This window comes from Alosa sapidissima, chromosome 23 (assembly GCF_018492685.1).
Source record: "Alosa sapidissima isolate fAloSap1 chromosome 23, fAloSap1.pri, whole genome shotgun sequence".
In the NCBI taxonomy this organism is placed as follows: Eukaryota; Metazoa; Chordata; class Actinopteri; order Clupeiformes; family Clupeidae; genus Alosa; species Alosa sapidissima.
This window is the reverse complement of record NC_055979.1, coordinates 22,566,061-22,587,944: the sequence shown is the minus strand read 5'-3', so window position 1 is coordinate 22,587,944 and position 21,884 is coordinate 22,566,061. Positions and strand designations below refer to the sequence as shown.

Here is a 21,884-nt window from a genome sequence, read left to right as displayed (position 1 = left end):
GTTTGAAATGGGACACACTCTCTTAAAATCTATTTTCATAGGAAACTAGTGTTTTGCTTTTCATCATTAAAATACAGAAATTGACACAGTAGACACAGTCTTACAAATGTAGTTGAAAGTTCCACATTTAAAAGCTGCAGAACCATCCCTGAAGTCTTGAAGTAGAAATATTATTGTCACAGTTTGAAACTTTGTCGTCTTCCCCACCCTCCCCCCTGCTCTCTCTTTCTATAGTTCTCAGCTATAATCTGAATGCCTACAAGAAAAGAAAATCTTGCCACCCAACACTTCTCTTCATAGACATTGATGGTAAAACTGATTAAGTGCTGACAAGTATGCAAGAGATCAACAGCAACTTTCTCCTGGAATCCTCCTCCATAATAATGGATGACTAGGGAGGGGAAAAAAAAAAAAAGGTCTGAGCTGAGGAGTTAAGTGGGTTAATGGCAACCAGCTCGACAGAAAAACGTGGGTGAAGTTAAACCATAATTTTTTGCCATTCTTTCTCTGAGAGCACTATTGCAAAAATGTATGGATGACGATAACACCAGCGAAGATAACGTCAGGCTGTAGGCTCAGCACTGGTGTGCTGTGGCAGACCTCGGCCCAGCACAGTTGGTAATAAACTTTTAATGGACACAGTCAACAAGCCCACCGGCTCATCATGCGAGATGATCTACCCCGTTTCCTCCTGACGCTAGTAAACAAACAAAAAAAAAAAAAAACAAAAAAAAAAAAGCCTTGATGGTCCCAAACACAGACGGCGTTACCCAACCATGGCTGTGTAACATCTAAGATAAAAGAACACTTCATAAGCAGACTGTGGCGGGGGTGAGGGGGCAACGATTCCAGGATAAAGTTGCTTGTAAACAGTGCTCAACAGTTCATAATGACTATAGCTGCATCCTACGGTCATCGACAGTAAAAACCCCTCGCATTGGACTTTAAGAGAAAGAACCATAACAAAAAACAACCCAAAACGGAATGCTGACGGGAGTTGCATTGAGAAGGCTAACATACAAAAGGAATGCAATACACTGGAATTGGCCTTTGGAGTTTTGTGAATCTGTCTAAAACTTTTGCAAGAAATGGCATCGAGGAATTCAGCAGAAGTTTACATGCACCAGTGTTGCCTTGACAATCTGGATTACGTAACATTCACCCTAGTGTCAGTAACCTCAGAGAACTGCAACAAAGTATCTATTGGATAATTAAAACATTCTGAAACCATGTAATCCTTTTTCACACAACATTGGTCAACAGTGATACTTGTGGTAAGATGCCTCTCAAGTGGGCAAAAGTTCAGCCTGAGACAATTTCTATTGATACTAAGAGAAAACATGACAGAGAGGAAAAAAAAAAAAAATCAATCCAGTGCATCCATTCCTTCCTCAATGATCTTCCAAAAGTATGGTCAACATGTAACACACAAACCTAACAAACGTCCTAATCAGTTTCAACTTTTTTTCTTTTTTTTTTCCTCATTTTTGGTCTGAACTAAAATAAATTAGTCCTTCTGAAGTTCTTCAACAAAAAAGTCCTCCTGAAGTCGAAGTAAGGACATGGAGACAGAAAGACACTGTTGAGACTACTGTAAACTTCAAAAGGCAAAGCCACCGGCCCACCAATCAGCAGAAGTTTAACACAAGTGATCATTGGTTTTTAGTACAATGCCAAAGACTAACATAATTTTTTCCACTATGTTGCACTCTGTCAAGAACTAAGGAAAAAGATTTTTTTTTTTTAATATATATATATATATATATATATATATATATATATATATATATATATATATGCGCTTGGGAGAGATCATATTTTATCAGCTGCAGTGTCGATTTCCAATATTGAAACACTTTGGTTGTGAACTTCTACAGGAAAGTTTAGTTTGTAGCCACTTCTCCATGACAATATCTTCTCTTTGGATTTCACTTACATAAACTTTACATTTTTATCATCAATTGCGCTAGGCAAGAAAAATTACAATACCTTAAATACATGCGTCCAAGAAGCTATTTTCTACTATAATAGGTTTAAAACTTTGTAAATGTAGCATTAAAACCTTTGTTGAGAGATGGGCAGGTTACAAATATTTCAAAAGCCTCAGCAAACCTTTATACATGTCAGGAATCCCCATATTTCCATTAATGAATGTATTGTTCTTAAGAAGAATTAAGAGGTAGCAATGCGACAGGACTATTCAAATAGACCTGCCTTTTTTCAGTGAGGGAAAAACAAAACTGTAAAAACACAACAGTACCAACAGAATCTGAAGCTCGACATTCACTAGAGTCCCCCCACCCAGCCCATCACCCAAGCCAACCCAGTTACTGATCCCCAAAGGAAATATCAAAAGAACTTCCAGTTTAAACATTCACAGAAGCATAACAATAAGTTATCTAAAACAAGTACCATTTTGTTTGGCTTTTTCTTTGAGAGTAAACCCCTATATACTATGAGTAAACGACACAGCTTAAAAAGATTCCAATGATTTCTCGTACCACGTTCCCACAAGACTGTCCAGGTGTAACTGAGCTGTGGATTGATGTGTGTATTGGTTTATAATTACTCTCCCGCGGCTAAATGGGAGAGCCTGGAGGAACTTGGGTTTCAAACCAAAAGTGCTAAAGTACGCAAATGATGACCAGTCTCTCAAAATAGAGGGCACTTCAAATCAAACGTATGAAAATAAAAATGTATATTGTACCAACATAAAAAGGTTTATCCAAAGACAGCAAAATATTTGGAAAAGAAAGAGAGAGAAAAGGTGAGAAATGCCCTGCATATGGGATGGCTTGTCATGCAGCCAATTCACTTTGAGGACAACTGGTTTGAAACCCATTAGCAGAACTAGTCCAGCCACACAGACGCATCAATGTGGACACGTGGTATTGAGCAGAAATCAAAGGAAATGTTTGGTTGGATGCACAAAGCTTTCATGAAACACCACAGTAATGAATTCAGACAGTTCCTACTTTTGGTATGTCTGACAACACTATCTTTGAGACCCCTGGAAACACTTATTTGCCATAGTATGGGAAAGTTTTTTTTTTTTTCTTTTCTTAAATCTTCCTCTGAATTTAAAATATACGTTTATCATAATCTTATGGTCACAATATACCTATGTGTTTCAAGGACTTCCTTAACTGACTTCAGGATTCTCCTTTCCCAAGCCAATACTCCACAGCAGGATTCTGATCAGCAAATAAAAAGTGTGTATGTATGGGATACCAACAAAACCCCCAGACCAACTGGACACGAGACATCACAGAAATGAAAGCTTACTGCCAAACAGACTGCATCAGATTTGTAGTGGTCTGGTTGTCCTATGAAGTCGTCACAAAAACAGCATAAGTACCCCAACCATACATTCACAGCATGTAGTAAAGTCAGATGCGCAAAAAAAAAAAAAAAAAAAAATACCGATTTCTTTTCTTTGAGGAGATCATGATGGTTTTTCCATGGTTGGAACTTTAATATTGACCACTTCTCCCAAATTGGAAGGCAGGAGAAAACTCACCCATCCTCTCTCTCGCTCCAGACAAAACTAACTTGATACCTACTTTTGAAGTAAGAGTGTGCGCTTTTCTCTTTTTTTGACGCGAGACGCGCTTATTGTTGTAGGTAAGAGGGTTTTCCTGGGCTGGCAGTCTTTGGCTTATGACGGGGAGGTGTGCATTCGGAGGTGACTGATGAGGTTGCGCTGCTGCGTGAACTTGCCACCGCACAGCTGACATTCGTATGGCTTCTCGCCTGAGTGCACGCGCATGTGCTCCGTCAGCCGGTACTGGCGGGTGAAGCGCATGCCGCACTCCTCGCAGGCGAACGGCTTGAGGCCCAGGTGGCTGCGCATGTGACGCGTCATGGTGCCGCGCTGCGTGAACATCTTGCCGCAGATGTTGCAGGGGAAGGGGCGGGTGAGCCAGTGGGTCTTCTCGTGCTGCCGGAGCGTGGCCGGATCCTTGTAGCTCCGGCTGCACACCGAGCAGCTGAAGCGGCGGGCCTCCCCGCTGACGGCCAGCGCCGCCTGGGACGACAGGTCCTCGGCCTCGGCCTCCTCCTCCTTCTGGTAGGAGTCCTCCTCCTCCTCCTCTTTGATGTACAGCTCCTCCTCGGTGTGCGTCTCCACGTGGGCGTTGAGCTCCTCCGAGCTGGGGAAGCCCTTGCCGCAGGGGATGCACACGTACAGGTTGTCGCCGAGGGCCGGCTCAAAGCCCTCCTGCCGGTAGACGTAGTTGGTGCTGTTGCGGCCGCCGCTCTCGCCCTCGCTGTTGCCGCTCTCCTCGCTCTGGCCGTTCTCCATGCCCTCTTCGTCCTCCTTGCACTGGTAGGAGCCGTCCGGGCCGATGTTGTTGTTCAGCCGCTTGGCCACGCCGTTGGGGAGGGCGGCTCGCTCCGAGTCGTCGGCCTTGTTGGCTTCGCCTCTGACCCGCTGTCGGCTCCGGGCTGCGGAGCGTGAGGGGACCTTGCTGTGTTGGTCCACGTCGGCGGGCGGCTGGCCTTCCTCGCCTTCTCCTCCGCCGTCTCCAAGGTCCATGGGCTCTCCACCGACCAGGCTCTGAGGGTTGGTGGTGTTCTCTTCAAACGAGGCACTGTTGGCTGTGGATTCTGAGGCAGATTGAGGTGATTCTTGGGGGATGCTGCTGGGGCTAACTTCTTCCGTGGCCGTGCTCCCAGACGGGCTTTTCTTGGAGAGGTCCAGGCCCAGCTCCTGGATGCCCACGATGTTGTTGTTGCTGCTGATATTGTTGTTGGTCATGGTGCCGTTGCTTCCATTCTTACTGGTGGAAGGGCTGAGGGAGTTGGCCATGGCCCCGATGAACATCTCATCCTCGGACAACTCTTCGTCGTGCTGCCGCTTGGGCTTTTCACTGTCTTTTAACCCTGACATTTGCATCTGAGTGACGGGGGTGGAGGACAGCCTTTGGTTGCGGGAGGTTCGTCCGTTGGTGGGCGTGGTCGGCTTGTTGAGAAGGGACCGTCCAGTGCGCTTCAGCTTCTTCCTACACAGGGCAGCCAGGTCGTGGAGTTGGAGGTAGCTTGCTGCCGTTAGGAGGGCACTGAAATTGTGGTCATTGACCTGGTCTGAGGTCAAAAGCTTGCCGGTGTAAATGAAGTCTAATACCTGCCGAAACACAGACGGGTTGACCATGTCTGTGTCCAGATTTATCAAGTTATCATGGAGGATCAGGGACTTGAAGTAGATGCTGCTGGCTGCCAAGATGTTCTTGTGGGCCCGGAAGAGGGCATTTTCTACAACTATGATCACATCACACAGATAACCTTTGGCTCTTTGTTGGTTTAGCTGCAGCAGCAATTGTTTGGCATGATTTGGCAATTCCATTTCCAGATTCTTCTTATCTGCACCTACACAACCTGAAGGGGAACAAGAATCGTACAGTTAATACAAATAAACTATGATTAATATTATCACTGTCTTAAAGTGACTTTTATACAAACTATGAAATGGCATTGGCTAAAATCACTCAATCAACATCAAGGATGAAGAAAATCAATTTACTCAACCTAATCACAAAAACCTAAACACTTGCAGCTCAGGTTATGTTAAATCCTTATGGAGACATTTTCACCAAATAGGAAGCTACTGTGACCTTAAAAAATAGAGTGGGGACATTAAAAGAGGGTCAGAAGTCACATGACCCATGACTAATCGCTGCAAAAAATGTAGCTTGAAAAAGCCTTCCACAGCAGCAGGAAAACAACTTTAGACAGACAGTGATCAACCTCAGGACATCAGAGGTGCGTTCAAATTTGGCCAACAGTGGAGAACGTTGGCGTCAACATTCCATTGTAACGGTAATTACATTGTTGTCTTCATCAAGCTCACATCCAGTTCCACTGTATGTTTGCAGAGAACTACCTCTGCAGACTGTTTGCGATTGTTCGCAAACGTTCGCCGAAAACTCAAGGCAAACGGAAAACTGTTCGGCAACGCTCGCCTATGTTTGCGAAATTGAACGCACCGCAGGCTAGACCCTTCTTTATAAGTTGAGGAAACTATTACACATTCAAGCGTTAAAAATACTCCTAAGAGAGCAGGCCTATGGTAAACGTGTTCATACACCCAAAGGTTTCAGCTGAAACATTGAAACAAACATTGAGGAGTGACCCATTAAATGGGCTATTCAAACTCATGCAGTTGCCTAGGTTACAATTTAATCAGCACAATTCTATCTTGTCTAAATGTAAATGCTACAAATACTTCACAATGTTGGGTTACGTCAATTGTTCAGGTACTATAAATAAGAAACAATAAAGCGTTGATGCCATGTGGCAAAGAATGTACCACAGTGATTTAATATTATGAAGGTTCAATACCAAGCAGTGTAAATTATCGCACATGTTATGGCACACCACCAGAAATCAGATACAGCATCATTGCAAACACATCGTTTTTTTTTTGGAGACATTGACAAAAAAGAAAAATCAATACCTTGACACCCATTAAGGTAAAAAAAAAAATAATAATAATAAAAAAAAAAAAAAACACTTTTTTGGTCCACACCACAATATTGGTATCATGTTGCCCGCTGTTTACCAATACACAGCTTAGGAACAATGGAGAGGGGGTAAAGCAGGGAGGGCCGAACATCAATGATCTACATCTCTCTTTTTACAGGGAGGCAATGGAGCCGTCTTAACGCTCCTGCCAGCGGCTGGAGCTGCCAGCCTCCAGGGTCATTCCCTTTGTTGCGGGGCAGGGGCGTTGGGGGGAGGGAGGCCGGCAGACAACCCAGGCCTCGCTCGCTATGGGGGACCGAGTGCAACCTGAGCTGGTGGTTCACCAAGGGTGTGGTGAGAACAGGTAGGCTAAACCAGCAACCCCCTCTCCTGTTCTCCTTCCCTCCCAGTGCCCAAGCAGGCCCTGGCTTGCAACAGAATCTTTGAAATGCAACAGATAGAGATTTAGCCATTTTGGGTTTGGGGGGTGTGTGGGGTGGTGGTGATGGTATTGGTAGTTGGTTGGTTGGGGCAACGATCCTTCAGAATGCTCCAGAAGAAAAGGTCACATATGGTTCTCTTTTCCCCATTTCCATGGTCCAATTTCAGCAAACACCCACAAGCAAAGAAGCTCTCGTGGATATAATCTAGAATATGCTATTCAACCAATTCCTCTGTTGATTTCTCTACTACTGATGGATTATTTAGAGTTATCTTCACCCCATTCGGTATCAAGCTCACAACAGTCGACACAAAACTGACAAAAAAAAAATCCAGAAACGCTTCAGTGCTGCCCTGCGTAAACCAAGTGGCCGAACTCAAAAGCTCTCAAGAAATCCTAGCAGCAAAAAAAAAAAAGGACAAAGAGAGAAAAAAAAAGCAACAGTAGACACCCATTTGCTATCACAGAGCCAGCAGCTTCATTCTAATATCTCGCCCGCTAAATTAGCCTCCTATCAGCTTCAACAGTAAGGGATGGGCAGATGACTGCAACTATAAATAACTCAATATGACTGTGGATGCAAACATTAATACATAATTCTTGAAAGAAATTACAGAATTAAACATTATTGGATTTATTTTCCTCTAGACGACCAAATCCAACTAAAATGCCGATCTTGATAAATAAATTCAAACCTAACCCCACACACACACACACACAGTCTTCTGGTATGTCTATACCTTTCATTTAGTATGGATGAGTCAAGATTAGAAACGAGATCCAATTTGAAACCAGCTCCCCTATTCTGGCCTTGTAGCTGTTTAACAAGAAAAACAAATCTTGGTTTTGACATTTCAGTTAGGTTATACTCATTCAGAAATATCTACAGAAAAAAAAAAAAATAGATCTATAATGCTGACTAGAAATAACTTACTGAATGTCCACTGATGCCTCATCATTTCATTCACATTCACAGTAATTCACTGCATTGCAGGATTCATAAACAAGAGCAGCACAATCTTTTCCTTTAACAGCACTGACACATCCTGAGCCATTGTGAAATAGCAGGATTCAGACAGCCTTGAGAGCAAACTGACTATTCTCTAATCAGAGAGCGAGAAAATGCAGTCATTCACATGTGCAAGCCACCTTTTATGTACCACAAGACACGCTGCAATTTGTTCACACGTGCAGTGAGCAACCCAGAACTTGATACCCAAAAACAAACACAATTATTGCATCTAGTACCATACTGGCCAAGACATAGTAGCACTAGTGATATACCTTCACAACCAATGGGCCTGTAACCCACGTATTATATTACCCACGACCATTCAGTGGTATTAGCTTCCTATCAATATCTGATGGCAGTCATGCTACACACATACACTCGCGCCATACCTGTACCCACCAGTATAATAGCTTCAGAATACTCCTCAGTGTCGTCTCACACACACAAAAATTCACTTGCCCCCCTTCACCTATGAATTTCTATTCACTGATGCATTCAACGCCGCTAGGATGGTGGGCGTGATAATATCGCTGGGTAAAGTATTTTTAGCTTTGGTCCACAATAGTATCGTATAAGGATTGGTGAGATAGTGGCCCACATCTGTTTGCTAAATGTTGATATCTCAAGAAAGCCTCACTCCCTACCAAACGCAGACCCGGGAGACGTTTGAGATGTGAAATTATCTGAGACTTGCATGCAACGGGTTGATAAGACACTGCTGGGTCTTTTATTGGCTTAGACATTTCTTAACCTCCACCCCAAACAAAAAAAGCTACCTTTCGAAAAAAGGCAGACGGGGCCATCTCAGAAATTAAACGGTCCTAATCATCAAGAGGTGACGTCTGGAGGCAGCAAAGCACAGGGTAAGCAGAAGCGGCCTGGTAAGGAGCATGATTAACCCCGTAAACAAGCTTATCCTGTGTCACATACCCTCTGGGGCCTGCTATTACTGTTTAAATGCAAACTACCCACAACTAGGAGAGTCGTGCAACTGTGGAGAAAGACAGTGCAAGTACTTCAATATGAGAAAGTGCAAGTACTTCAATATGGAAACGAAAAGAAAGCGGACCGGTCCAAGTGGAAAAGTGACTGACAACAAAACGCTTGTCATCAATCATCAATAGAAGTTTCACACATCTTACGTCCACACACAAAATAAATGTTTAATCTTGCACACGTTGTTTCTGACCCAAAGCCTGATCGTCTTACTTTAATGTAATCGAAAATGTGTTGCTGTAACAGCCCGAGGTCCAGATAAGACAGAATCACTTATCAATATATCCTCGCCCACCCATTAGCCCAAAGGGAATCAGACGAAGTCCTACCCTCAAGCAGTATACGGGTCTAAAGTTCAGAAGCACTCACTATACGGTTAAGATAGGGAGCCCTCAGAAATACCATACCAAAAAGTAAACAACTCTGGTTTCAGGTCTTTGGGTTTGAGGCTCTCACTGCAAACTGCAAATTAAAACAGACACTGGTTTCTTCTGCTCATTGTCTGTTTCGCAAAAGGCAAATACATTTAATAAAATTTTTTTTTTTGTTTTGCTTTAAAAAACATGCGGTTACACACAAATCCATTCTGTTACAAAAACTCAGTGGTAGCATTGCAAGTATTACACTACTGCCAAGAGCATTTGGAGGAAGGGACACGTCTCTGAAAAAATTACATACATGCAACCTGGTGCAATGAATGAATCAGTAATCCATAAGGATCACTCCCCATTAAAACATTATTGTACAACTATATTTTTTAAAACAAGAAAGGCGTTACTACCTGAATACTCCCTTTTAAACCTGTAACTAGCTACTTGACATAATAGATCCAGGAGAAAAAAGGAACTTCCTTCTCCACTCAGTAAGCATCACATGGAAAGGCTGCACTCATTGTGACAGCTTTCATTAACTGCAGTATTTCACAACAAACATGCAAAGTATGCGTGGCGAGACAGGTTATAGGCTAGATTCTCCCTTGGAGCAGACTAGTGCTGCCTCATCTTTAGGTTCTACCCTCATCAAGCTGGTATAAAAAGAAATAATCAGAGTTATGCAAACAGTTTTCCCTCTCTGAAACTACCTCCTTGTGCATGAAGCTGAAGGGACCATCTCTGCACCAGCCTAGCCCCCCCTCACCTTCCACCTACCCCACACACAGTCCAACACCAAAAACATCTGCAAAATATGGTAGATACCAAACTGGTTTAATAGCTCAGATCTTGCAAAACAGAATGATATGGTTGACTGGACATAGTACCTTTTTCCAAGAACTGCCTAAACTCAAAGCAAAGTAATCATGCACGTAGGCTGAAGTGAACGATGATAATACAAACATTTAAGCTGCAAATAGGCTGATTCATTGTTTAATTTAAATGAATCAATGCTATCTTCTCTGGTTGAAACTATCTGGAGACCGTTTCATTAATATAGATTACGACACCACCAGTAAATACCCACTAACTCAAACAGCACTGTCATTTAAATCAGAACAAGAAGGCGTTCACTGATTTCTTCTATACACGTACCGATAAAATGCAAGAGAAAATGTGGCATTCGATCTCAATGCAAACAAAAACACTGTAATACACCAGCACCCCTCCCCCTTCATTAAAATGGATGAGATTAAAATTGGATTCGTTTGGGAAAACCACCCAATCTTTTTGTTAAAAAATTAACAGGTATAGCGTCTCATGAGCGTACAAAACAGTTTAAATACTTTAGCCGCTGCATAATTAACTAAATTACGCATCCAACCAAACACAGCATTGGTTAATGTAGCTAGATTGCGGTAACTACAAAAAAATATGACAAAACATACAGAAATAGGAAATGTCTCCGCAATGCCAACTAGGTACATCTCTCAGTGATCTTTTCATCTCGAGATCGATTTGTTTAAACTATGTGTAAAGATTGTAGCTGATGTGATACAAAATGTGACAGCACGCGTCCTGGATTAATTTGCAATCAGCTGTGGTAACACTAAAAGCGTGTCCTACGTGGCCAATCTGCTCAATATGGCATATGACAGTACTATAAAGTGTCAACACAAATAAAATAAACCTGAGAACACTGTCTTACCCCACCAAGAAATCAAATTTAATTAGCTCGCTAACGATGTAACCAAAGTTAGATAGCCTAACATTATCATTAAAAAACAGTACAGTCTACGAATATATAATAAACTAGCTTGCAGCAAACGGATAATCAATAGCAGCACAAAGCATGAAATATCTGTAAGTAATTGTTTTTCTTCTCTTCTCAAAAACAAGACACACCGTATTGCTGTGATGACGCGGACCCAGGTTTATCTGAGCCCATTAGCTGGTTGCTTCGCGTTTAGAGAATGTTGCTAGATAAAATAGATGGATTACAATATTAAGGGCCAATGACGAATTAAACTCCAACGAAGTTATTTACTCAAGGGGAGAAAACAAAACCGGACACGTCGACGGTCATATTTCTCTCGACAGCACGACGACTAAAGCCAGGCAGAACGTATGGCGAATATTGCACAGGCACTGGCAGGCTGGTAGCGCTGGCGCTGCACTCGAGCTTCAAGCTTTGAACAAGAGAAGACCCTGTGGGCACGCGATAAGAGGCAAACGTTTGAGGAATCTGGACTCGCTTTCAGCGCAGATTGAAATCAAACACACAACCAAACTTGTCAAGCATTTTGATTTTCTTTTTAGAACACTAAGTTGCAAGAATTCCAATGAAATAGATACCTTAATACATCGAAAGAAGGTCTTCAAATAGCCATCCTGTTTTCTCATCTCACAGCCTTCCCAGCGCCATCTTGCAAGCTTGTGACGTTGAAACCCTCACCCCTGACCCAAATTTGAATAAAAGCCAGAAGAGAGGGGGCGATAGGAGAAATACCTCTGCCAGCTCAGTCACTGATTTGATTAGGCGTCGGAGGCCTACGTTTAGCAAAATTTGCAAATGTCGGTTTGCCCCAAGTGTTACCAAATGCAGGTGTTATCTAGCCACCCAATAGCGTAACAATCACCAGCAATTACATGTGTGCGTAATATCTTTTAAGTGAAACCGTAGGCCGATACTAGCCTAACATATAGCCACTTTAATACCATTCACAAACCATTGATGGTATGCAGGTAACTCAATACAGGTTCGGCCAGTTGCATGTTTAACCCAAAACTCGGCTACTTTTCATAAGACCTAATACAACAGCAGCAGTATTTTGCTTATTCCCCATAATTTGCCCAGCCAGAACATGAAGTAGGCCTAGGCTAATTGGTTATCAATGTAATGTGAGGATTAATGCCGAACTAAAATGTAAACTAGACATCGCTTTTTTATAAACATTTCTTCGACATACTTTGTTCAGACTGGCATAGGTAAAGGGTCTAGGCCTACGTTGTCTTCATTTTTGTAAACTTCACCATCATAGCCATATTAGCCTATATCCCAAAAGAAAAAAAAAACATTTCTTTACTTTATGTTTTAAAAGTTTAAAACTTTATTTTCATTTGCCTATCTGCCTACGTCACCCAGATGCATGCACTATCAACCTTGAAGATGATAGTCCTCCAGAAGTGGTACCATTAGAATACACCAAACACAAACTATAACGCCCCTTGGTGGATGCAAGGTGAATAGGTCGCGATAAGACCTATGGATAAAAGACGGACGCTGGTTGCAGCGCATCTTCTGTGTTTGTTGGCTATTTGGCAACTACCGCTTACTGCGTCTAGCATTTTGGCAGACTTGAACAAGTCCAACTTACACCATAGTGCACCTCGCGTTTTACTCTACGCCCTGTCTGATCGCGCCCATATTGATATTTAGGGATGCCCAGGATCATCCCTGAATATCAATAGGCCGTCTGAGAGCTGCCCAGAACTTGTTGGCCAATTTTCTGAGTTATGTTTAGATATAGCCTACATCTTCAGCAATTAAAAGTAGCTAACACGGCAAGGGCTACGTTGAACGTTGTTTTCATTACAACACATTAGTTAAATAATCTATGAAATTGTAGCCTAATGTTTCAAGACAGTCTAAGCAATATGGTAGCCTATTCAAACAATATATATTAATATAAGTAGTCTTATATGTTACCTTAAATGCTGAAAGAAATAAGGACAGAAAGAAGGAGATTATTTTGCTGGAATGGGACAAAATACAGGGTCACTCCTCACAACAGGTAGCCTAAATCAGCTGTTTTTCATCGAGTCTGCATTAAGGTGGCCAGGTATTTTTAGTCAATTCTGTAGTTGTATAAATATGCAATTACAGATTTTCATATGACAATCATATACTAATGAGTATGAATGAATAAGGTATGGAGGCAAAGGCTACTAGCTGGCCTGATGGATTTCGCTGTGTATTGTGGGAGTACGCAGTAAATCCAAGATGGCGGCAAGCAGAAGGCTGCACAAGGTAAATCTCTTGATCAGTTATGGATAATATAAACGCTTGTTACGTTCAGACACAAACAACGACGTTAACAGTGGAACAACAATGTTGGTTAAAGTTTAATCCTCTAAAGTTGTATACAATCTACCTCTAACTGTTGTAAATTTAGTGAAAACGTTTATGATGAAACAATCAAGCTAGTTAGCTAACATTTGCTAACGCAACTTCCTAACTAGCTAGCTAGCAAGAAGGCTAAGGTTTGGTTAGCTGACTGTTTGCCAGGGCTTGTTTCTGTAGCCGGTAACCGGTATATCACAAGGCCAGTATGAGGAAACAGGAAATTTGTATGAGGTGTGACGTTTCTTTAGGGAGATATTGTATTAGTTGCACTTTGTCCCTACACTCTGAAATGATATGTAGCTAGCTACATTCTTCACAAGCCATGAAATGACAAGCTTTGTTTGTCAGACATCGCCCTGCGGTTGAGCAGTTTAGCGGTGTTGTTAGCTAGTTCGCTAGCATCAACTTAAGCAGCGGTTGGTCCTGTTGCCGGACATGCCGGTACTACCCCTTATGTCGTTATCAGAGATCTATGTGTAATGGAAACGTAAGACAAAGTTGATTTTGTGGCGCTCACATTCCAGTTTACCTACTGTTCCTGTATCCCTTAACCATCGTTAGCTTGCCAAGCTAACTACAAAGTTGTTAAAACGAAACCATTTGAAGCTCATCTAAGCGAATGTGAAATCTCTATAAACGTTTTAGACGTCACACCCAGTTACATGTTTTGCCGCGTCACGTTCATGACCCTTTCAAAGCAAATCAGGTTGTTTTGTTATCCTCCTGGTATCTAGCTAACGCAATGTCTATGAGGATGATCAGTTTCTTAGCCAACTCTGTTGTAATGTAACCGGCAGCCATTGAGGCAATTAATGTAGCCGAAATCCGAAGTTGTTGAATGGACCAGGGCGACACATAATGTTGCTTGACGTAGGCCTTCCCACGAACAAATGTGCCTTTAGTAGTTAGTTGCATTATCGTTTTTGATGAACCAGAGTTAATGATGGTTTGTCTTATCCTGTTTTTTGAAGGAAGATATTGACCAATTAAATTTTAATGGATTGGCTGCAAGTTAGGCCTAATGACTAATCCAGTTAACTCTATCAGCCAATATAAATAATTGGGAATGGTTCATCTACTTAAATGTTTGATAAGTTTATTGACTTGAATACCCAGATTTAGTAATGTCCTACAATAGAAGTTGTAAATGATATCTACACTAATGGGTGAATAATCATCTTGCTCACTTGTTTGACAGGAACTTGACGAAATTCGCAAGTCTGGAATGAAAAACTTCCGCAACATCCAAGTTGATGAATCAAACATTTTGACTTGGCAAGGTCTCATTGTTCCAGTAAGTGCATGTTTAAACATGTTTACTAGCTGTTAGTGTTCTAAATATTGGACACAATTGATACAGTTAATCTTTTGATCTATACTCTACTAGCCCCTTTCCATATGACATGATTTATATTCTTTTGTTGAAGGACAACCCCCCATATGACAAAGGAGCATTCCGGATCGAGATAATATTCCCTGCAGAATATCCCTTCAAACCGCCGAAAATCACATTCAAAACAAAGATTTACCACCCCAACATCGATGAGAAGGGACAGGTGTGCCTGCCAGTAATAAGTCCCGAAAACTGGAAACCAGCCACCAAAACTGACCAAGGTACTGCAATTATTATTCTTTGCACTTTTCTATATTATGTTAATATTGCATATTAAAAGGAAAGGTTATGGCAGTTAGATACAACTAGAGATGGGTTGTCATTTCACACACATTTTATTTGTGAAGATTACATGCCTTACGAAAAGTGTAAAAGACGTCATATTGTAAAAGACGTCATAGTTTTCAGTTGCTGGGTTTTTGAGGAGGGAAAATCCTTTCTGGACATACTTTGTGTGTCCCTCCATGTTCTGTTGTTATTGTCAGATTCCGCCGTTGGTTGGTTTCTAAAATCAGGTGACTGTGTGAAGCGGGTAGCAATGCCTCATCTAAACAGGCCCAAGAGCAGGTGCACATTTCATACACATGTAATTTCATACAAACGTACATTTACATTTATTCATCTAGCTTTTTACACTTTTATCCAAACCAACTTATTACGTCAATTATATTACACCATGTCCTAACAGGACATGATGCGAGCGAACATTAGTAATAAAAATCTGTTTAATTACATTGTTTTCATTTGGAGTGTCCTGACTGCAAGCGATGTGAGCAGCGCGATATAACGCAATGTTTTGACAGAACTTTTGTCGGACGCCCGGTTTCTATTTTCTCTCTGTCGCTCACGTTGATCTGCTATTTTGAATGAGAGATATGAGGCAATAGAAGGGCATATTTAATTAATTCAGTGTAGACAGACATACAAGACAGTCACTCGCTCGGATCCTATTAGGACGTGGTGCTTTGCTTGAGGGCACAATGGTGGAAGCTAGGAATTTAACTTATATGGCTACTGCATGCTAGCCCAGCTCGTTAGCCACTACGCTGCCACCGTCCCATGTATACATTCCTAAAATTTAAAATATATGTTGCACAAGATGACTAGATTTAATATTGATGATAGTAATAATACATTTTATTTTAAAGTCTGCAATGTATTCGCAGTGCCTGATAATGGAGAAGTGAATTTCAGAGCTTACGGGAGTGAGTGGTCTTTCTCCTATGGTGTTGGGGTTCATGTTTGGTATTCGAGTAGACCTGCGGAGGAGGGTTGCAGTGACCGGGGTGTAATTTTCCAACAGGCCAGTGAGGTGGGCTGGAGCATTATTATGTTGGGCCTATATCAGAATCAGCTGTATTGGTCAGGTTTGCGTAAACAATCAAGGAATTTGACTCCGGTTAATCTTTATGTGTTATGTGGGCAGCAGGATTTTAAATTGGACTCTTGTGAATTTAGAGCAATTAATATCTGTACATTTCACCCATCCATGTGCTATTCAAGTTCAAGACATCCAAGTGATTCTTTGGCGCACCAAGATGATCCAGTGGTGGTAAATAACCAGAACTTGCCTCTGATTTAATTTTCTCTTGTCCTCCATAGTGATCCAGTCTCTGATTGCACTGGTCAATGACCCCCAGCCAGAACATCCCCTCAGGGCGGACCTTGCAGAGGAGTACTCAAAGGACCGGAAAAAATTCTTTAAGAATGCCGAGGAGTTTACAAAGAAACATGGCGAGAAGAGGCCTATGGACTAACAATGCAGCAGTTTCACTCCTCACTGTATAACATCCCTTCCACTACCACCACCACCACCACCACCACACTCACTCCCCGAACCCCCACGCCCCAAAACAACCCCTCATCCACCCCACGACACCACCCGTTCTCTCATCTCACTCAGAATACTCAGCTGTTAAGCAGCAGCAGCAGCAGCACGCCCTGGAGCCTTGCCCATCACCTTTCCACTTCCTGTTAAAGGCCCCTCTATCCCAACAGGTGTCCACCAATCTTAGCAGGATTCACTTCTCAGCATTAGCTTGTTTGCCGTTTCCGACTTTACACTGATTTCTTAAATGAAATAAAGAGGAAAAATATCTCCAACTGTAGGGCCGCTGTAGAAAGCTTAGGTCTTGAGAGGAAATGTTAAAAGGAAAAAAAAAATGGGGGCAGTGGTGGTTCACTTTAAATAGTTCTTTTGCTCAGAATAGTGTACTTCTTGCTCTCCGTCTTTCTTTTTCTCTCTCTCTCCCCCTCTCCCTCTCTTTCACTCTCTCTACCCTTCTTCTGTTTCTCTCTTTCTCTCACACACATACATGCACTGGGCAGAGAGCTTTGACTGTTTTTCGAGCGGGAATCCCGTGGTGAGGTAATGTTAAAAAAAAAAAAAAGTTCCTTTCTTTTCTTTCTCTCACTCTGTCCGGACCCACCAATCTTTTGTGAAAACTGAAATCCAGTAATTACGTTGCAGACACCCACCGTCATGGCAAAGCGTTGATGGGTGTCATAAAGGTTTCTTTTATATTTCTTTTTATTTTCAGGTTTCTTTTCATTTATGTTTTGGCCTAGGTTGCACTGTACTATGTGGAACTGTGTGTTATGTTCTCCATAACTTCAGTTTGTAAAGGAATGATTATTCAAAAATACAGTGTAATCACTGTTACTGATACAATGTTTAAGATAAAAAAAAATAAGAAAGAAAGACGAAAATACATTTGTGAGTGTGATTATATATATATAACACAAGACATTGTAGGATTTCCCCTATGTGCCTACCCTGTTGTATTTATTGTTACTGTAGTTGGAGTGTCTAACATCATGCTTACCTTTCCTCTCCGTTTAGGCAGTTTAGAGTCTGCCAGATACGTGAATTATTTCCTTATAAAAAAAAAAAAGATCTAATGGAGGAAAAGGGGCCGAGGCTTACCTATACTGCTGAATCAATAGTCTTACTGTGGCAGTTCCTGTTTTTATCTTTAATGTTAGTCACATGTACAGATACCTTTCAAAGTACAGTCATCAAACACTGCCGGGGCATTTCATAAAACTAATTTGAACTTCATAGCAGGTCGTGTCTGATGCATATGAGTTTTTTTAACATTAGTTATTAAATATTTATTAGAGTACTGTTCCCTTGGGGACAAATACATAGAAGAAAATGTGTGAATATGAACACAGTCATTGGGAGAAGTTAGGGAAACACCGAGATGTTTGTGACCAGAGATAATTTGTGGTAACCTAGTTGCAGTTTCAGATCGGTGTTCAACATACTGCAAAATGACAGGATGCAGTCTTATAGAATACTAATATTTTGACACGATTCTCAGACAAGCCAACAGTAAGAAATTGTTTGTTAGCTGTCACAAAGAGGTGACTTGACCTTTCATTTAACAGCAATATTTATCAAACTAACCCAGTAAACCAGACCAATGCATGAGCACTAAATTAACAATCCATACTTATAAAACGGGAGGAAATATACATTTTGTTTGACCGAATGAAGAATTGGGACGAGGCAATTGTGGAAAAGACACACATACACACGTGCTGTACATACATGTCGTAATGAGAGGGATTGAGATCATAAGTGTTTTGGCCTCAAATGACCTTAAGAGGTCTCCCTCTGTCACACGCTGTCCTGTGAAGCTGTCCGTAGAAATGCTGTGTGGTTCACTCAAAGAGTCAAACACCAATATTACCTCAATCTGCTGGTCAGCACAGACCAAAAGCTGCCTCCTCTAGCTGTGTGCATTGCGCGTGACCATGGACCTCAGCAAAAGGGAAAGATCGAAACGCCCAGAGGACAATATGGTCAAATAATAAAATTACTCATACCAGACGTGAGTCATTGAGTTTGTCTGTGCCATCTTGCACTGCTGAGATTTCCTCATTGCCTACACTTTGGCAGCTCACTAAGGTTATGCTCCAGATAAAGAATGTTATTCAATGTACAGCAACATAGCAACATTTTTGAACAGTAGTTTTTTGCTTGGATAGCTTGTTCTCTTCAACAAAGCCTTCAGTGCGACTATGAATACCAGTGGTTTAAAGAACTTTTATCCTAATGTGATTGTCAGTGTGGTCAAAGAACCCATACCAAATTTTTTTCTGAAGAGCATACCAAGCAATCCATACGTATTTTAACACTGACACATTGAGTCGGTAAATCCTGTTTGGTGGGGCACAAAACTAGTACCAGCTGGTTTTCTGGGTAGAGTTTGTTTTGTGGGAAAGGTTGTTTTGAACACAGAGACAATTAATATAACTAGATTAGAGATCATTACTACAGTGTACACGAAGCACTGAGACCGTGGCCTAAACAGGTCATGAAAACATATCACTTGGCTTGTCCAAGCAAGCAATGAGAGAAACAGCTTAAACTAGTAAACTACCAAGGGCATCATAAACAGCCTTAGTTCAAGCCTGACATTTTAATGCATATTTTTTGGGAGATTCATTGTTTCATGTACTTGATTTCATAACCAAAACAACATAAGGAATCATCTCCACTGACTAAATTATATAGGTCTGATCATCATGATGCTTTTGGTTAAGTTGTGAGGTTATGGCGATGGCTTCTTCACATTTCCTGCAAGAACCCGAGGGCCTTTTTTTCACTGATGCAAAATGTGCCAATTTTAATCTTGAAGTTTTGTCTTTCAACAGAAATGTGTAAGACCTTCCTTTTATGGGATTTACATACAAACCATGACTCTACTCATAAAAGCAATAAAAGGGGAAAATATCCAAGGGAGTGAACACTTGTTAAAGGCACTATCTGTGTTTATTTGTGCTCTTGACTACCACAAGATGGCAGAGTTCACTGTACTGGCACAGAGCCTGTGTCCTGGATGGTAATTCAGAGGAGCATGAAGAAGGGATTTTAGCTGCATATGGCCTCGTTACACCAAAAAAGCTTTGACAAAATTTGGGAAAGATTCTTGAAAAGATTTCTAGTCTTTTGAGTGGGGGGCATTAGTTAAAAGACTCCAGTCATGAATGGATGGTGAGAAAGACCGACATACATATCTTTATCCAAAGTGACTTACAGATGTCAATTACAGGGACAGTCTCTCTGGAGCAACTCAGGGTTAACTGCCTGGTTCAAGGGCACCACAGTAGCAGCTGGGACACAAACCCACAACTTGCTAGCCAAGTTCCTCAGCCACTACACTACTGCCCACCACTTACTTCAAACATGGTGAAACCCTGTATGCTGTTGCCTTGATATATAGAGTGTTCATTCTATGTGGAGTTGAAAAGGATAGGGTACTTCCATGCTACACGACTTTACAATCAGATGGTTCTCTCGTGCCAGTGGTCCAGGAGCTCTAAAAATACTACCCGGTTTTGGTTTCAGGTGATCGATGCGCAAACTGCAAACATGCACACACTCACACACAGTGCCAATATATCAGCCACTGTCACTGCCCCACCCTGCTCCAGGTTGCTTTAGATACACACTAACCCAATCTCTCCAACCATCTCTAATTCAGTATACAACCATCTCTAATTCAGTATACTTTCACATATAGGGCACTTTAGTAGTTAGTTTTAACCCAATATCCATATTAACTTTATTTTTTCTACAATGACATTTGATAAAGCAAGTACTATATCAGGGCTGCAACAAATCACTACAGGAGTGTCAATATGCAAGAAGTCTTTCTGCTCCTCAAATGTAGTTTTGTTTTGTGTGTAGTTTCAGAAGGGATATGACCATAGCTAACTACAATAAAAGGAAATGACTGTCTTCTCCTAATGAAAACAAATACAATAAAAGGAAATGACTGCCTTCTCTTGGCGAAAACAAATACAAAACCGCCCTCTAATGAAAAAAAACTAAGCAACATCGCACATGTCACATGTCACAAATATCAGTGGCAAGTGAATTATTTAAATTAAGGAAATGATGCTGGACACCGCCTAAGACATTTGTCACAATTGTCATTGTGCTTTCGTCTAGAAGTGAGGGGCATGGAACTCCCAGCGGGTGGCGCACTGAATTCAACACATCAATTCACCCAGTGTTATTTCAGGGTCAGCAAGTTTGCTTGTGTAGAAGTGGGCCTGCCCCAATGGTCCTGCTCATCTCTCTCTCCCAGGGCTTTGATGACTGTTGCCGCATTTAAGCCCATTATGGACCCTTTCAACAATAAAAACAAAAACAATGCTTGAACGTTCTATTTGGGCCCCAATCTACTTCCTCTGCATTAAGATAACATATGGAATGTTAAAAAGGAAGTCTTGTGGGGCCAACTATGATGCTGATAATGGAACTCTCTTGAAAGGGTCCATAGGCTGTGGGGCCCAGTGTGGGCTATAGAGGGACTGAGCTGTGCCTTGTTGGTGGCTGACTATAGGCTTGAGTGACACTAAGAGGCTGGCACTGGCTTTCCATGTTGTGATAGCCGTGCCCCTGGAAAAACATTTCTGATGTCATGTGTTCTATATGTGTTTTATTCCTCGTAGCACTGCCAAACTATACCTGACTATAACAACTATAACTGACACTTGTCTGTGGAAGTTGAATTAACTTGTCCTTACCGCATTCTACCATGATTGTTTCCCTCGTGGGGGAGTTGTTTCCAATACATTGCTTTTATTATTCGTTTCAAGATTGTAGACAAAATGTGTTGAAAATAGAACAACTTCTGTTGTTTTTTAACACATCTCTATCAGATAGGGACAACACCGTTTGTGTTGTTTCCAACACACTGCTTTTGTTATTCGTTTCAAGATTGTACGCAGTATGTGTTGAAAATAGCACAACTTGTGTTGTTTTTTACACATCTCTGTTTATGTCCAGATAGATCCACATTAATTTTAAGTGCATAGCTTTGGTGGGCACTATGTCGCTTTTGGTTAAATGTAATGTAATATAATATAATGTGATTAGCTTAATTTTTTGGGTGCCATGTGAGCTGTGCCCAGATCAGTGAAAGAGAGGCTGGTGAGGGCAGTGGGGTGGGAAAAGCTGATTCCAGAAGTCGGCCTGCGAGCAACAACATATACTGCCTTTTTTTTGCCTTTAATACGACAGACTGACGGGATGCGGATGGGAGAGAGGGAGAGAGAGATTG

The 21,884-nt window shown here is 41.6% G+C and overlaps 2 protein-coding genes across 3 annotated transcripts; one reads left to right on the top strand and one right to left on the bottom strand.

Moving 5' to 3' along the window:
* Positions 1-1,800: 1,800 nt before the first annotated feature.
* hic2 (hypermethylated in cancer 2) lies at positions 1,801-14,291 on the bottom strand. Of its 2 annotated transcripts, none has more exons than XM_042080995.1 (2): positions 13,939-14,291; positions 1,801-5,376 (listed from the first exon to the last, which is right to left on the bottom strand). In XM_042080995.1, exon 2 carries the CDS (start codon positions 5,342-5,344, stop codon positions 3,659-3,661), a length of 1,686 nt encoding a protein of 561 aa, XP_041936929.1. In that variant the 5' UTR covers positions 5,345-5,376; positions 13,939-14,291; the 3' UTR covers positions 1,801-3,658. The 2 variants fall into 2 exon arrangements, with proteins under 2 accessions (XP_041936929.1, XP_041936928.1); XM_042080994.1 differs by lacking the exon at positions 13,939-14,291 and adding an exon at positions 11,639-11,787.
* On the top strand, positions 13,224-17,863 carry ube2l3a (ubiquitin-conjugating enzyme E2L 3a). The gene is made up of 4 exons (XM_042080997.1): positions 13,224-13,313; positions 14,608-14,703; positions 14,837-15,023; positions 16,405-17,863. The coding sequence occupies exons 1-4, from the start codon at positions 13,287-13,289 to the stop codon at positions 16,557-16,559; spliced, it is 465 nt and encodes a 154-aa protein (XP_041936931.1). The 5' UTR covers positions 13,224-13,286; the 3' UTR covers positions 16,560-17,863.
* The last annotated feature ends 4,021 nt before the right edge of the window (positions 17,864-21,884 follow it).

What these genes read in the sequence shown, in the direction of transcription:
- hic2 (XM_042080995.1), bottom strand. Translation starts at nt 5,344, where the DNA reads ATGGAATTGCCAAATCATGCCAAACAATTGCTGCTGCAGCTAAACCAA.
- ube2l3a (XM_042080997.1), top strand. Translation starts at nt 13,287, where the DNA reads ATGGCGGCAAGCAGAAGGCTGCACAAG. An exon ending in CAAGCAGAAGGCTGCACAAG is followed by an intron (nt 13,314 to 14,607) that starts GTAAATCTCTTG and finishes CTTGTTTGACAG; the next exon opens with GAACTTGACGAAATTCGCAA. An exon ending in GGCAAGGTCTCATTGTTCCA is followed by an intron (nt 14,704 to 14,836) that starts GTAAGTGCATGT and finishes CTTTTGTTGAAG; the next exon opens with GACAACCCCCCATATGACAA.